We start from the raw sequence: 16,815 nt of genomic DNA, 5'->3' as shown, positions 1-16,815 counted from the left end.
TCGTAGAAATATTGTATACCTGAGTGGGAATTACTCTCTAAAATAGCATAGAATTAATTCTACCATTCTATGATCTGATACCCAGAGGGACTTTTGCCCAAGTAAATATGCCCACTATTTTGTCGTTAGAATCTCTGTGTAGGAACATGAATATCGTAAACTCTTCCATATGTTTTCAATTGCACGGTTCCCAGGCATCAGGAATGAAATTCAGTTAAATATAAACAATTAAATTAAACACAATCATCAATTCTGCCTGTCAGACTTCAACTGTTAAAAAAGGATATACTAATGGGCTAATTTTTGCTTTAAATGAGTTTGTTACATTTCTTTTCTATAGTATTATAAAATGCTTGAAAGAATACCATAATTTAACCAGGTTGTGGCAACTGTTCCTCTACACCCTTCCATCTGCCACTCAAATAATGTAGATTTTAATATCTACAACTTCGCTAGAAATAATAAAACAGAGTATAAGAAAAAGTTAATAATTAGGGATAAAATAAATTCTAAAATGAGATTAAGGGTTAGAGAAAGAGATGGTTCTTTACAGATCTGCTAAACCCTGAGACTCTTAAAGGAGTTGCTCTTTATTGTCCTGCATAATATTAATATAATACAGGATAATAAATTACTATTTTATCAGGTATAAAATAATTTATATAATTATTAAAATTTTATAGTGTATAGATAGTATATTACTATTATCCTTCTCATCTTTCTTATTCTTGTGACTATAACTTTTTGTTTGTATCATGATTTATGTTGATTGCTTATTTAGTATCTTGTGACTATCACTGAGTGTCATTTCATGTACACCGAAAGCTTATGCATCGGAGACAAATTCTTTGTGTCCCCAATCACACTTGACCAATAAAGAATATTCTATTCTGGTCTGAGCTCCGAGCTTGGCAACTGGTTGCAAATGTCTCATCACCATTCGAGGAGACATCATCAGTGCACTTTGAATTGCTTTTTCAATTCTTCAAACAATTCAAAGCACACTGACGATGTCTCCTCAAATGGTGACAAAATGTTAGCAACTAAAATGCCAAACTCAGAGCTCAGCCCAACTACCAACCCGAGCTACTCATATTCAAATACATTTCATATTCTATTCTATTTAGGCTGGGAATAAGATAGGAGGAGCTTTTGTGTATGCCAGGATGTGAGGCTTTGATAGATGGTTTATCTTCAGTAGGGCCTTTTCTGCGGATCTTAACAACCCGACAGATTTGTAATAAGCTAATCAGTCTTAAGCAGTTTAGAGTTTAAAGGTCAATATCACCACCTTAAATTGGGCCCAATAAATAACTGGCAGCAAACAAAGCATAGGCATATGATCCATGCCTGTTGCAATGATTAGCACCATGGCTGACATGTGTTTTTACTACTGCCAGCTTGCATACAATTGTCCCAGAGCACTTTGCATAGTGAAGATGGGAAATAACTAAGAAGTGGACAACCTCTGCCACATCTGACTGGTTTAGGAAGGGTTGTAGTGGGCACACTAGATATAACTGTGTAAAGGATGCCTGCTTATTTAAAGGAACATATAATCCTGTCCCAAACGGGATAACCCTCGGGTCCTTAATCTTATTTACCAACAGAATCTCCATCTTGTCTAGATTTAAGGTTAATTTATGTATTTATAAAATTTATATGCCACCCATCTTGTTTCAAGAACAAGGGTGATTGTTCTTGTTCGTCCATTATCAGATTTGGAAAAGGCTCAGGGAATTGGATGGTAAGGAAAAATAGAACTGAATGTTCACAATACATTGATAGCACTCTACTTTTAAACTCCAGAAGACCTCCCTCCTCAGTGGCTTCGTGTGTATGTATGTATTTATATGTGTGTGTGTGTGTGTATGTATATATGTGTTTTCTTAAGTTTTCGCGGGTACTTACATGTATGGCATTCAGCTTTGTTCAGGTATTTTCCCACGTCATTGTAGTTGTGCTTTTAAAGTTGTAGCAACGTTTTGGCAGAATCTCATCTGCCATCATCAGGCTTCTGTATAGTATTCAGTCACAGATGAACACTATACAGAAGCCTGATGATGGCAGATGAGATTCTGCCAAACGCTGCTACAACTTTAAAAGCACAACTACAATAATGTGGGAAAATACCCGAACAAAGCCGAATGCCATATATAGATAGATAGATAGATAGATAGATAGATAGATAGATAGATAGATAGATAGATCGATCTTTGGTTGTTCAGGTTTTCTCCCGCGTAAGATTCTTACGCGGGAGAAAACCCGAACAACCAAAGATCCACATACAAATACCCGCGAGAACCTCAGAATATATATATATGTATGAGATAAGGACAGGTTGATAGTATACCTGTGGGACATAACAGATCTTGTTGTTGTGTTCTGTTGAACAACAGTGCCCCATCACTGCCTTTTCCACACAACCTAACAGAAAACACTAGGACTATAAAACAGCATCCTGAAGGCCAGTTCTTGAATTATCAAGATGGATATCATCGGCACTGTCACACTTCCTGTTTAACATCTATATAAGGCTGCTAGAGGAGGTCCGCTGTTACTTGGGTCTGATTTCAACAGTATGCTGAAGGTATAACCCAGTTATACCTCTTGGCCCTGGGTTACGTGGCCTAGGAGCTATTATCTGAGGGAGCACTTACTTTCAGTAGTTTTTCTGCCCATCCTATTTGGTAGAGTTGATATGGTCCCGCTGATTGAGTGGTATCATCTGATGGGACTCAGGAAGTGGGCTTTCTCTGTCATGGACCCCATCCTTTAGAATGGCATTCCCTGATATTCCTGTGGCCCCCACCTTATTTAAAATGAACCTTCAAAACCTGTCCACTCCCCCCAGATTTTAGTTTAAAAAGTTATGCAATTCTGGCAAGGAAAACAGTTTGCTACTGGCTAGAGAAAATTGGTAATTCTGACTGCTATAATGTAGAGACAAAAATGTTTTCTCATTGATCTTGATTGTATGTTACATAGATATAATGGGATGAATGGGTAAACCAATGTTTGTGCAATACTAACCAGGTAGTTTCTACCACACTACCACAACAATAGCAATGGCACACAAAAAACTCCTAGTCATATTTCTTGAGATCCAAAAACTTGTTTGGATCTTAGTAAATTATGATTATAGATGTATGTAAAGCAGAATTTTGCATGCTTTTGGTGCACTGAGAGCCTTTCTGTTGTTAATAATCGGTATTACAGTCTACCATTACCAATATCCAACAGGAAACTCTTCCTGATACGCAAACATCTGGTGATTTACCTGTTCGGTTTATTAACTCTTGATTAAAATAATAGAATATATCAAGAGTTAATAAACCAGACAGATAAATCATCTGGATGCTTATGTGCCAGGAAGACTTTCCTGCTGGATGTTGGTAATGGTAAACTATAATGCTGATTATTATGAACATTAAAATAGCAATGTTCAAAGTATCATACAAATTCAATAAGCCTATACCAGATGCAACAGATACATATTAGGAGCCAATAACATATTTCTATGAAGAATGTGGTCTATGACTACCACAGAAAAAGCAGCAGGCATAATTTCCTATAGAGGATGCTGATCATATCTCTGGTAGAAACGGATGTTCTGCTGAGAACTTAGAAGCTATCTGTCTTTGCTTATCCTAACTTCAATTGGACAATTGCTAGGCTGGTGGGTGATGAGAGAATAAAGCTCCAAGGTGAGAAGTGTCTGTTCCAAGAGCATTCCTGAACTTTTTAGATATTCTCAGTTTGGTTACTTGGGAAAAGCATGAGCTTTTGGAATTATTTCCTAATGCCTAGAAATGCATAGCCTTTTGGGTCTGATCTTTGATAAGAGAGAAGAGGCCATGGGATCCAAATCTCCTTGCTTTGCCTGTTAGGTAACTCCTTGAAAAGCCATGAATGACCAGAACCCAGACCCTGGAGCTAAAATCGACTTAGATGTAGACTCTTCTTGATCATAAAAAATGAAATGGGTTTTTTTTGGTAAGTTTACTCTGGTTGAATCATCACGATCCCTTGTTTAAGTGAAACAAGGCCCTCCCAGCCTGATTATTTACTTATGTTCAGAAAGCAAATGGAAGAAAGAACAGAGAAGCAATGTACATAACTGGTATAGGAGACACAATAACCCCACAGGCCACTCCCAATGCTGCCTTAATGCAATCATGATGAAGAAATATTGATGGGGTCCTTCTATTAAATGAATAGGGTAAGTAAAGAAATATGCCAAATGCATTGGCTCCTAGTATAAGCTTGATTGTGTTTTGCTTGGGTTCCCAGGTATACTGGACAGAAGGTAGGGTCCGAATGTAAGTTACCTTTGCAAATATTTTACTAAACTTAGTCTCTGATCCTGTCTTTATTTTTGATGGGAACACAATTTCTATCATCTATCTATCTATCTATCTATCTATCTATCTATCTATCTATCTATCTATCTATCTACCTACCTACCTACCATATCTGCCTACTTACCTGCCATATCTATCTACCTACCTATCATATCTATCTCCTGCTTTTATTTTTTTTAATGAATAACTCAAGGTAGCAAATATACCTTATGTTCCTTCCTCTTCCTATTTCCCCTACAACCATCACTCTGTGAATTAGCCAAGACTTCATTTGTATTTCTGAGAACCTGCCTTGGACATCTGGGCAAGGCAAATATTTAGGACAGCTTCCGCACCATAGCGCAAGCAACCAAGATGATCATCCTGGATGCCCTATGACTCACTGAGCCTATTTTGTCAGCCAGTGCTCTAATTACATTGCTAGGTTACAAGATGATTGTGTGCGTGCATTTAAAAAACAACTCACTCAAATATGTTTAATGGAGAAGAAGGAATGGTTATTTTTATAAAATAATTAATGTTAAAAGGGGAGCGGAAGAAAATATGACCTATGTCAAATGAGAGCTAAAAAACATTTTTAATATATTAAGTATAAAGTAATTGTAAGGCTTTCAATGCTTTCTCTGACTTTCTACTCCTGTTCAGTGTGATTTTAAAACGCTGTATTTATCCTGCTCTTCCATAAGGAATGTCTTCCATTTACTCTCAGAAAAATCAGGCCTGATTACAATAATCTTGCCTGCAGATTAGATTACTGGATTGAAGAGGCTAACTTTAAGGGTCTTTGGATAATGCAGTTGCTCTGGAAAACAATCTACATTGGATTATATTTGGCCTGTTTGGCTGGGAGTGCATTGGTGGCCAATTTGTTCCTAAGCACAATTCAAAGCACTGGTGATGATTATGTTTAAAGCCCTAAAGCAATGATCAGGAATGGGATCATCTCTTGCATTTGAGAAGGGCACTAACTGAAAAAGAGATATAGTAAATGGTGATCTGCAAGTCCCAACACACTGAGAAATGTGAATAGGTAGAAGACAGAAAGAAAATTATACCATCTCTGAATGTTTATAATTATCCTTTGTTAGTATATGCTAAGATGTACATGATATATTTTCTTCCTTTCAATCATATCTGATTCTTGAAGACCAGGCAAGTACCTACAGTTTTCTTGTAAGAATTGATTTGCCATGGCCCCTTTTCTAGGGCTGAAAAAAGTGACTGGCCTAAATCTGGTATTGTGTCTCAGGCAGGATTAAAATTCACAGTCTCCCAGCAATAAACTAAACTGGCTATCTTAATTTATCAATTCTCTCACACAAATTATGGAGCAACACTGCTGAGCATACATATTGTATAATGTGGAAGAAACACTCTGGAATTGGATTCATAGACACGAGTGCCAAGAGATCACTCATAATTAGTGTGCTTAACTGTATATAGCAAGAAAGTATAGTGAAATCAAAAGTAATCTTCCATTGCACCCTATTGCATAATTTTCAAGACAGCCTAAGTATTTGTCAACTTTACTCATCAAAATTATTCTGATTCTCCTCACAACTAAAATCTTGACAGCCTTTCAAATAAACCTCCAAACATAAAGGGCAAAACAATAATAAAAATAGTCATACTATCAAAACCGTATAATTTTCTAAATGTTTCTTAGAAAATGCATGAATATTTGTTCTGCAGGGACAGAAACAATAATATAATGCAAGTAAATTAGTACAGTACTCACAGACCCTTCTGGTTCATGACTAAATATAAGCATTGTTTTTTTTTATTTTTAAAAAGGTGAACATCTAGCCAGATATTTATAAAATGGCAAAATATTTTAATAAAATTAAACAAATATTGCATGTTATATCATAATGTTAATTCTAAAGTATGTGTAACCCCCCCTTCTCAACTTCACCAAAATGACAAAGAGCTTTCTTAAATTATTTTTCCACATTTGCTTTATTAAATTTGTGTGTTATGATACAAACACTGTTGCACAAATACCAACTTGAAGCCATAGGACTTGAGTCCTATCTTTATACTGGTTATGTCATCAGGCACAGGCATACTCTGTTACCAGAATATGTGGCAGAGCCCATGGGATGGTTGTATTGGTGGCTGGAATGTTTTTTACCTCAGATGCTAATTGATATTTATTGTGATATTGTTACGGTTGAGATAGGTGGCCATAGACCCTGATGTTACACCTCAATTTGGGGATAGGAGTTAGCATCAATAACTATACTAGTACTGTGTATTTTATTTTTAGGAAGATAAGCAGGATTACAGTTATATAGCAACTGGTTAACATTCCCACATTTCTAGAATTGTCCATCAGGGACAGCAAAGAATCACAATTAATTTACAACCCTTTTCTACTTTCTAAATTAAGCTGAGGAGTTGGGCCGTGGAGATAAGGGATGGGAGGAGGGATCCACAGGACTTCAGAAAATCATTGTTAGCTCTGGTCTGGAACTTCCGGTTTGAGTTCCTTCGGTGACAGACAGAAATCCGTGATTGTGCACAGTTTCTGTCTGGGCTCGCCGCTGGAGCACCCCGAGCCAGCTGGCTAAGCCACCCTGTAGAGGTGGTGAAGAGGGGGGAGACCACCAGCAGGGTTGAGGAGAGCCGCATCTCTCCTCCTCAGCTGGCCATTACTCCCTTTCCCGAAGGCGGTTGCAGTGGTGGTCAGAAATGGCCACCACAAAGGAGAACTCGACCGGAAAAGAATGTGCAGGAGGAAGATAAGAAGTGAAAATTTTGGCTGACCGGGTTAAATTGTAAAAGCAACAACCAAGGTACCCTGGAATTTAAACTTACAAAAAATAACATCGCTCCCAAAGAAGAGTCGGAAGCAGCGAAGGAAAGTGAAAAGGGAAAGGTTTGGCTTTTTTTCCCTTCTCTCTCCTTCCCTATACTGACAACTAAGAGACTTAAATAAGAAATCGGAAAAATCCGCTTTGACATCAATAGGCAATTAAGCTGAAAATAAAACAAAATGTCAAAGGGACATTAAATTTCTGGATTTCTGGACATTAAAATTTTTCTTTTTCATAAGCAGGAAGGGAAAGAAAAAGAATAAGGGCAGGATCTGGAAGAGGGAGGAGACTGCCTGGAATTAAAAAGAATCTACAGTAAAACTTCAACAAGACTTCTAAAAGATACATTTTAACTGAAACTTTGCAACTAAATAGTAACCCCAGGAAGAGAAAGTGAAAAAAAGAGCAAAAAAGAAACAGCTTGCGTGTATTTGGATTATTTGGTGATCTTTGGATTCTTGGTTATTATATTTGAATGACTAAAATCAATCGGGTGGTTGTTTAAAAATTTATACAATGGCACCACTTCTGGATGAATTGAAAATGGAACTTAAAAAGTACAAAGAAGATGCACAAGAAGGGAAGGGTTCTTTTGGCTTCGTTTTTCAATTCTTAGAAATGGAGATTTGGAACTATGAGAAACAAGAAGAAAAGACTGCAAAACAAGAAGACTGGGACAAAGAAGAAGCCATCTTTAATGAACAAGCAATTTTATGTGAGGAAAAAAAAGGAAAGGGGGGAAAGAGAATGGAGAATTTAAGACTTAAAAAACAACAACCAAAGAAAAGAAAAATAATTTGAAAAATAAGTATAATACTGGAAAGCAACAGAAGAGGGGAACACAGAAGAGAGAAATAGAGGTAGAGAGACAAGGGGGTAAAAAGGGGAGAGAGAAGAAGAGAGGGAAGAAGGAAAGGAAAAGAAGTTACAAAGGACCGGAGCATGATATAGAAAAACAGGAGCTATTTAGAGATAATGGGTGAAAATATAACTGAAAAAGGGATTCTGTAAAGGTACATAAGATTGTATTGTTACATTAGTAATAGAAATAATTTTAGAAAATTGGAAACAACTTATGATTAAAATGAGGGATAAAAGTTAGTGTAATTTAGTGAAATGTTTGTGAATAAAATAACTGAAATAAAATAAATGAGAAAATTGAATTAGGAAGGAATGGGAACATTTTAATTAGTTAATGTTTTATAAAATATAAGTGAGGGGGGAGGGAATTAACTATGGAAAGCTTATAATTGTTCCCATAGAAGTATGATATTTAATTGAAAAGTAATGTTAAAGATGTTAAAACTTTAATGAATATTAATATTAATGATAGAATTGAATTGGAATGGAATGTTGTTTTAATTATATACATTTATAAAAAAAAAAATTTAAGAATACAGTGTGTATTTTAAGAATGTACCAAGCAGAATCCGAATGGAAGTTATGTATTATACTGAATGTTACAACTTTAGGGAAAAGTTATAAAGGCGTCATACTCCAATCAGTAACTACAGTAGAAATTTTGTTTAATGAGAACAGATAATAAATAATTGAAACAGGACAGACAAAAAATATAAATACAATGATCTGAATTGAGATGAGATAATTAAAATAAAATTGAGAAAATTAAAAGAGGGGAGAAGCTATGCAGAAAATGTAAAATAGTAATAAGATATGGAATAGAATATAAAAATGAGCATGAACCTGAATTTGTGTCTGTATGAAGAAATGTAACCCAGGATTACGCTACTTTCAAAAAAGATGTTTTATTTGTATTTTTTTCTCTTTGTGAAAACTCAAATAAAATTTACACACAAAAAAAGAAAGTCATTGTTAGCTCAGTTGTCAAGCTGTCAATTTATAAAAAGTGGTAGAATGATCTGATTTATTAAGCGGGAGCAAAATTTCTCAGAACCCAAGCTTTGATAAAACTGACTCACAAAAATTGTGCCAGCTATAAAAAACAAATAAATTACTGGCTAAGACAGAGGTCTCCAAACTTGGTAACTTTAAGACTTGTGGACTTCAACTCCCAGAATTCTCCAGCCAGCTATGCTATGCTGGAGAATTCTGGGAGTTCAAGTCTACAAGTCTTACATTTGCCAAGTTTGGGGAGTGGAGCCTTGGGCTAAGATAACGAGCAAAACAGTCAAGATGCTTCCATCCAAGAATGATTGCTCCCCCCACCCCCACCCCCACACACCAAAGAAAGTAAAAGAGCATTAGGAAAGCCCCGATCCATCAAGTTAATGGTTCATACTCTCCAGTGTTCTCTGGACCAAGAAGTGCCCATAACATGACATGGATGAGGAAGTGTGAACTTCCACTGATGTCTTTCTGAGTAGATCCTACAGCATAAAGCCAACACACCTAGCAGAAAATGATATCCTGATCTTCCATAAATCTGTCCAGTCAATCTGCTCAAACAATCTAACACAAGAACATCAACCCATCCAACCACAGCAGATTCCACAACTTAGTTAAGCATTGTGTGAGAAATTACTGTATTGTGTTATTGGCTCCGAATTCCCCTATATTTTGCTTTAACAGACGGCCCCGTGTTTAACACTATAAAAAGTGGGAGAAAACTCTTTTTGTCAGGGTTTTCCAAGGTGTGTTGAATTTATACAGAGCTCTATCATGACTTCCCTATGGTCCCAAGCCTTGTAGTCTTCCAACTGTGTGAGCCAGATCTAACTTCTAGGCTGTTGTCTTTCATACCTACAGCAAACCTTCCAAACTCTACCCTTCAAAAGTGCCTTACTAGCATCACCCTGCCACTGTTGAAGCTATATCAACTCTGTCCTCAATTGCTATTATTTTCACACTTAACAATGGCTGGATAGTTGACCCCCTTCCCCCAAAGACATTGTTAGCTACTTGCTTGGAAACGATGGCAGCCTCAGTGCAGTAGATAGTGAAAGAAGATGCAAGATAAAACAGAATGTGTTTTGCATTCACTCCCAAAAGTTCAAGGAGGAGGCAGAACACAGTTTGCAGCCTTGCCATCAACAGAAGAAGAGCAAGAATGTCATTTCATTTCAGGTAACAAGAGGAACCGAGAATACAGGGCTTCCTTCAAACAAAACTCTAGTTTAAATCAGTCCAGACAGCAGTATCTTCCTAAAAGTCAGGAAATTACTTTATATTCTTGGTATTTGAAAGAGATGGGAGAAAACCCAGGAAAGATTAAGACTAATTTCCCCCCAACCTGGCGTCTTTCAAGTGAGCTGGACGTCCACTTTACTAATCCCCTCCCCCCGCTCCCCGGCCGGGAAGCAGCAGCATGCTGGACCGGATGAGATCCGGAACCAGCCCCCGGGATGGTCTCTTTTGCCTCCATCCATCCCCACCCGAGGGCCACCGCTGCTACTTGCGCGAGTCGCTCAGCTGCAACAACAGCTGCTCGAGGCGCGCGTGTTCCCTCCGCCACCCGCTTACAGCAAGAAAGTCTCTGCACCCCGGAACTTAACTTCGCCCTTTCTTGGCCCGTCCTCAGTTGTGTTTGCGATGTCGCAATCAGTTGTCACTTCTTTCCTCCCTGCCCCCCACCCCCCTCCCGGGAAGCCCCGGAGAGCCGGACGCCCCTCTCTCCTCCTGGGATCGCGGCGCCCCTCCAGCCCTCTCCTGCGCGTCCTTACCGCGGGCCCCGGCAAGAGGAGCAACAGAAGCAGCAGCGCGCCCAGCCGGAGGAGATCGCGACCGCCAGCCGCCTCCCGCTCCATGGCTCGCCCTGGCAGCCAGCACCGGGCCCGCCGCGGCGCAAAGCAGAAAGCCCGGCCCGCTGGGCGATCGCCGGCGCCCCTGCCCGCAGCGTGTCCGGCCCTTCCTCTTTCGGAGGCGGAGCTGAGCCGCAGGGAGCTTTCCCGGCAGCCACGCACCGGGAGGACAGCCGGGCGGTGGGAGGTGGGGGAGGGGAAGGCCGCGAGAGGGAGGTGCTGCGGTTGGGGCAGAGGGGCTTTTGCCTCGCCGGCCCCGGCTCTGGCCCTGCGCTGCCCTTCTCCGTCGGCGGGTAGCAACGTGTGGACGCGGCTGCCCTAGGGTAGCTGTACACCCCCGGCTGTATAAATAGAAAAGGCATCTGTCCCTAGCATGGCTCCACCTCTGGCAAGGCAAAGATTTGTTTTTAATCAGCTCTGGAAATGGATCAAACTATTAGCCTCCACCCGCGCCCGTCCCAGGTGTATGTGACACCTGAACTCCCATAAGTCTGAATCAACTCTCCTGAAGTCATGCTTGGCTGAGGATCTTGGGTTATATAGTCCAAGATACTGGCAGAGATCTAGACTAGGAAAGCTGTCAGCTTCTGGAGTTTGGTATGTGTCTTTGGTTCCCACATGATTTAATACTTAGCTACTGATTCTTAACCTTGTTTGTGACTGCATGAATCTTTGCACTGATGAGATGGTGCGTCTGCATGCAAGCTGTGCCCAAGCTGCAGGTGAGGGTTTAAACAACTCAAACAGCACAATTAAAAGAGCTAAATATCATAGTAACAAGGGTCATAGTATCATATCACAACAATTTCTAACTCCCCATGCTTTATCATATGAAGGGAATAGTTACTCCAAAATGATACATCTCCAATATACATTTTTTGCTATGAGAAATAGCTCAATATTGTGGCTAGGGATACCAGTATCAAATCTGCCTCCAGAACTGCTACATGGGAGCCAAGTTAAAGGTTGTATCTCTTTGCTGCCCTCTCGTGGTCAACTAGATTTTTGCACCCTAGATCTGATAGCTTTAGTAGCAAAATATAAAATATTTATATTATATAAAATATTAGTGCCAAGGGACATACAATAGGGATAAAAAGATTAACTCAAAACCATAAAAATATTGGATGCCAACATCTTCTAATGGAACATGGCACTGATATTTTATATAAGAATTTAGGACATTTAAGGACAGGATGATAGGCAGAATAATCTATGCCTAAACTTGTAAGAATTGCCAAAGTAGTCTGTGCAGAATGCTTCATAAACATAATTCTGTGCAAATTTTTCTCTATGAAAACCAACTGAATGACATTGGGCTCATTTAAGGGCAGGGGTGTCAAACTCGATTTCATTGAGGGTTTTGTTTGGGCCAGGGGGTGTGGCCGGTTCAATGTCACTCATCGAGGCTCCATTTTCAGCTGCAATGGCCTCCTGCAGCCCTCTGCCAGTGAAAACAGAGTTCAAGGAGGCCATGACGGCCTGTGTTTTTGGTCGTGATGACCTCCGGCAGCCCTCTCCCAGTGAAAACAAAGCTTGTGGAGGCTGCATGAAGCCTGTCTGGGTTCCATTTTCGGCTGCGACTGCCTTTTTCAGACCTCTGCCAGTGAAAATGAAATTCAGGTGAGCTTCCCCGAGCTCCATTTTCGCTGGCAGAGGGCTGCAGAAGGCTGTCACAGCCAAAAACGGAGCCTGGGAGAGCTATTCTAAGTTCCGTTTTTGCTGGCAGAGGCACTGCGGGCCGGTCCTTCGCTGTTTCCAGGATGGCCCCACAGGCCAGATCTTAGCACCCCATGGGCTGGATCTGGCCCACGGGCCTTGAGTTTGACACACGTTTTATAGTTATTGTGCTTTGAACCTGAAAAGAATCTTCCTCACTTTCCCACAAACCATTAGTCACTGGCTCAGCTTACACATAATCCTTGCTACTGATTCTGATTGGTTAGTGGGATAAATTGGGGATCACATTTTAGATAGATTGATAACGAAACACAACTTTCCAGTTTTAAAGCCACTCAATTGGCAGGAGGAACTTGGAAGTATTTTATAGCGTGTAAAAACATGCTTGTTCATAGGGTTTATCATGGCGATAGCCATTGCAAGCAAACACCCATAATGCTTTCTCATTGAATCGATTTACTCTGCAGGGATAGTATTTATTAGATTTTACAAAAATATAAAGTTAAGAGTATTTGATTATCTTCTTTCGATAGCGAAAAATGCTTGATAAAATAGAGAACTGAATTCCAGGGTATTGAAAGAAGTTTTAAAGAGTATGATAACAGCTTCTATGTCCTAGCAATTTTGAGTTGTAGACTAAGTTAGTCCAATGAAAAGTATATTTTGCTTTACACATTGGCAGGAAAATTAAGCAGGAAAAAGTCACTATGACCTTCTTATGCCTAAGTGCATTTCAGCTGTAATAAAAACAAGAAGCCATGCATTTCTATTAGCTATTCATTAGTTCCAAGAGTCCTTGACAAATACAATGGTGACCAATACTGTTTAGCAAATGATTTTCATGAAGTCCTATTTAGTGTTTACATTCTATGCCACATTCATCATTCCTTGATGGACTTCATTTTCTGTTCTTATCTTTCATAATAACAAAGCGAATGCAATGTTTTTCCTTTATAAATTGGTGCCTCTGTAGCCAGAACAGCAGAAGAGGGAAAGGAGAGTGAGCCAGCCAGGAATTTGTGGAAAGAAATAAAATGGGGAAAATAAATGTATATAAATCCCCAATTAAAAATAGAACCTGTACTGACTTATGAGCATGGTAGGTTTATCGGCATGGAAATTAACACGCATGGAACTAAGACTTTGATCATGGGAATTTATGTCCTAAATGAGGACAAAGTATAGTTTTATAAATGATTTATGGAGAGATTAATAGGTTTCTCTTAAGAAAATTGGTATTTGATGGAGGATTGGATGAAATAATCTCCCCACAACTGGACAGAACTTCTGAGAAAAATATTAGACGAATTAGATGAATATTTAAAGAAACAGCATTTACTAATGATTGCAGAGAAAAAGAGACAGGATATGAATTCACATATAAGGGAACATTCTGAAGCTATAAAAGATATTAAATTAGGAAACATGCCTGGACTAGGTGAATTATCAGATGCTTATAAATTTTTGAGGATGAACTTTTACGGCTTTTATAAAATATGAGGAACGCAATCCTACAGGGAGGAAAGATACCAGAGTTGAAAAAGGGTAATATACAGTGGTGGTATACAAATATTTTTACTACCAGTTCTGTGGGTGTGGCTTAGTGGGTATGGCAGGGGAAAGATACTGTTAAAATCTCCAGTCAGAGGTGGTATTTGCCGATTGTCTGAACTACTCAAAATTTCTGCTACAGGTTCTCCAGAGCTGGTCAGAACCTGCTGAATACCACCTCTGGTAATATAGCATTAATACTTAATGAAGAACAAGATTTGATTTTAACAAAGAAAACCCTGCAGCCTGGTATCATTGAATATCATAATACTATGATAATACAAGTTGTTCACAATGATTATATTTATTTATTTAATTTATATTGCTGCCTATTTGCCCATGGCAATGCAAGGTAGCTTACCCAATGTAAAGCCATATTTAAAACAAAAAATAAAAATAAAAAACAATAAAAACTAACGAAAAGAATCAAATAAATTAGTAAAGTACAATATAGCTGATAGACTGAAAATAATTTTACAAGAATTTATTTAGAAGACCAATGTGGGTTTTTAACCAAAAAGACAGTTAAAGGACAATGTTAGAAATCTGCTGGAGATTTTTGAATATTTGGAGTAACATAATGAAAAACAATTCACACCGATTGCCTTAGATATGCAAAAATGGCCTTTGACAATTTGAACTGAAGCTTTCTTGTTTAAGGTTTAGGAAGATATGAATTTTGGAGAGAACTTTATAAAGTGGGTAAGATTGATATACATTTCACAGAAAGCACAAAGAATTGTTAACAGAGATCTAACAAAATCTTGTGAGATACAAAAAGAAAGAAGACAGGAATGCCCACTGTCTCCTCTCTTCTTTATTTGGATTGTTGAAATACTGACCAAGGATATAAGACAAGATAAGAGGATTGTGGGAGTAAAGATTAAAAAAGAAACTTTTAAGTTAAAGGCAAAATATCCATCCCCTTGGCAATATCCAATGGATTCCAAAGAATCATGTTTGAATATTTTCATTAGCATTTACATTTCAGTGAAAAACAAAATACATTAATAACAGGGTTTTTGAAAGTATACCTGTTGAACAAATAACTGGTGATGGGATCCTGGGAAGAGATGACGGAGTTGCTACTGTCAGGAGCAAGATAAGGTTAGTTGAGGTGGTTGAAAGCAGGTTCCCTGGATTTTCTCATAAGCAGCTGCTCTGCAAAATGTTCTAGTGCACTGAGCAGCTTCCAGTGCAAATAATGGTGGCTATATAATCAAAAGATGCCAAGCAACGAATAAAAAAATCCAATGTTCAATAGCCAGCTGCCCAGTTGTATCAAAGTACCAGTTAATGTCAAACTCTTCCAGGATAGCTTGACATACTAGCTGGGATGGAAGTGGAGGAAAGGAAAGGAGAGTACAGCTGGAGTCTCCCTCTACTGATTGACAGGACAACGGGGAGCAGGGTGTTGTTGGAATCTAATGACTTGGAAGGGACCCTCTCAATAAAGGAATGAATCAATGTAGTCTGTTCTTAAATCAAACAAATGGTGTGATATGATTGCCAAGATGAAACTACCACACCCCTCCTCCTTGAGAGTTTTGCAGGGATTACAGACAGATCCATCTATCCGACTCCTTTTCTCATTTGGAGAGTGGTGCCATGTTCCACCTAGACCACATCAAGGCACTGCACTTATCCCTGCTTGAGAAACTTTGAGGCTGTTTTTGATTGACGGGGGCAGCTAAGTTTAAGCTCTCAAGGAGAGCCCACTTTTCTGCATATTCTCTTTCAGCCCTTTGGCAAAAGCATCTAACCAGGGTGTGCATCTTTCCAGAGAACTGGCCTTTCAAATGTGCACTGGAAAGACCAAGTGCCAAAAGTAGTGGGCGGGACTAGGGCAAAAATGGAGTGCAATGTTACAATTTGATAATGCAAATATAATTATTCTCCGGTCAGATATTTTATCATTTCTCCTTCCGTCCCAGTAGTGTAAAAGCAAAGTCCAGTACAGGTAGTCCTCGACTTATGACCATAATTGAGCCCAACATTTTGGTTGCTAAGCAAAACGTGTGTTAAGTGAATTTGCCCTATTTTACGACTTTTCTTGCCACAGTTGTTAGTGAATCCGGTTTTCCCATTGACTTTGCTTGTAAGGTTGGAAAAGGTGGTCACGTGACCCCAGGACACTGCAACCGTCATGAATACAAGTTGGTTGCCAAGCGCCTGACATTTGATCTCATGACCAGGGGGGGTGCTGCAAGGATTGTAAATGTGAACAATGGTCATAAGTCATTTTTTCCAGTGCAACCGTAACTTTGAACAGTCACTCAATGAACTGTTGTAAGTCAAGGACCATCTTGTATTCTCTTCTGATTTTGTAGAAGTTGTGGAAGTTTCATCACTGGAAGCTTTCAAGAAAAGATTGGACTGCCATCTATCAGAAATGGTGTAAGCCCTGCTTGCGGGGGTGGACATAAGCTTCCTAACAGACAGGAAGCAGTAGGTGAAGCTAGGCAGAATCATATCCGATACCTGTATAATCAGCACAGGGCCACCCCCCAAGGCTGTATGCTTTCTCTACTTCTCTTCTCCCTATATACCAATGACTGCATCTCAAACGATCCATCTGTTAAAACACTGAAGTTTGCTGATGACACAAAAGTGATTGGTCTCATTCAAGACAACGACGAATCTGCATACAGAGAGGAGGTGATACAACTTGCCTCGTGGTGT

At 39.1% G+C, this 16,815-nt stretch overlaps 1 protein-coding gene across 1 annotated transcript in view; it reads right to left on the bottom strand.

Moving 5' to 3' along the window:
* ERN1 (endoplasmic reticulum to nucleus signaling 1) overlaps positions 1 to 11,415 on the bottom strand; it is a 71,473-nt gene extending 60,058 nt beyond the window's left edge. Inside the window, exon 1 of the mRNA XM_026711102.2 lies at positions 10,825 to 11,415. Coding sequence (XP_026566887.1) covers positions 10,825 to 10,908 — 84 coding nt within the window. The 5' untranslated portion in view covers positions 10,909 to 11,415. The remainder of the gene's footprint in view (positions 1 to 10,824) is intronic.
* Between the last annotated feature and the right edge of the window lie 5,400 nt (positions 11,416 to 16,815).

Source organism: Pseudonaja textilis, chromosome 2 (genome assembly GCF_049901715.1).
Source record: "Pseudonaja textilis isolate UNSWEBS1 chromosome 2, rPseTex1.2, whole genome shotgun sequence".
Lineage (NCBI taxonomy): Eukaryota > Metazoa > Chordata > Lepidosauria > Squamata > Elapidae > Pseudonaja > Pseudonaja textilis.
Note: the sequence above shows the minus strand (reverse complement) of the source record. Positions and strands in the feature narration are given on the sequence as shown.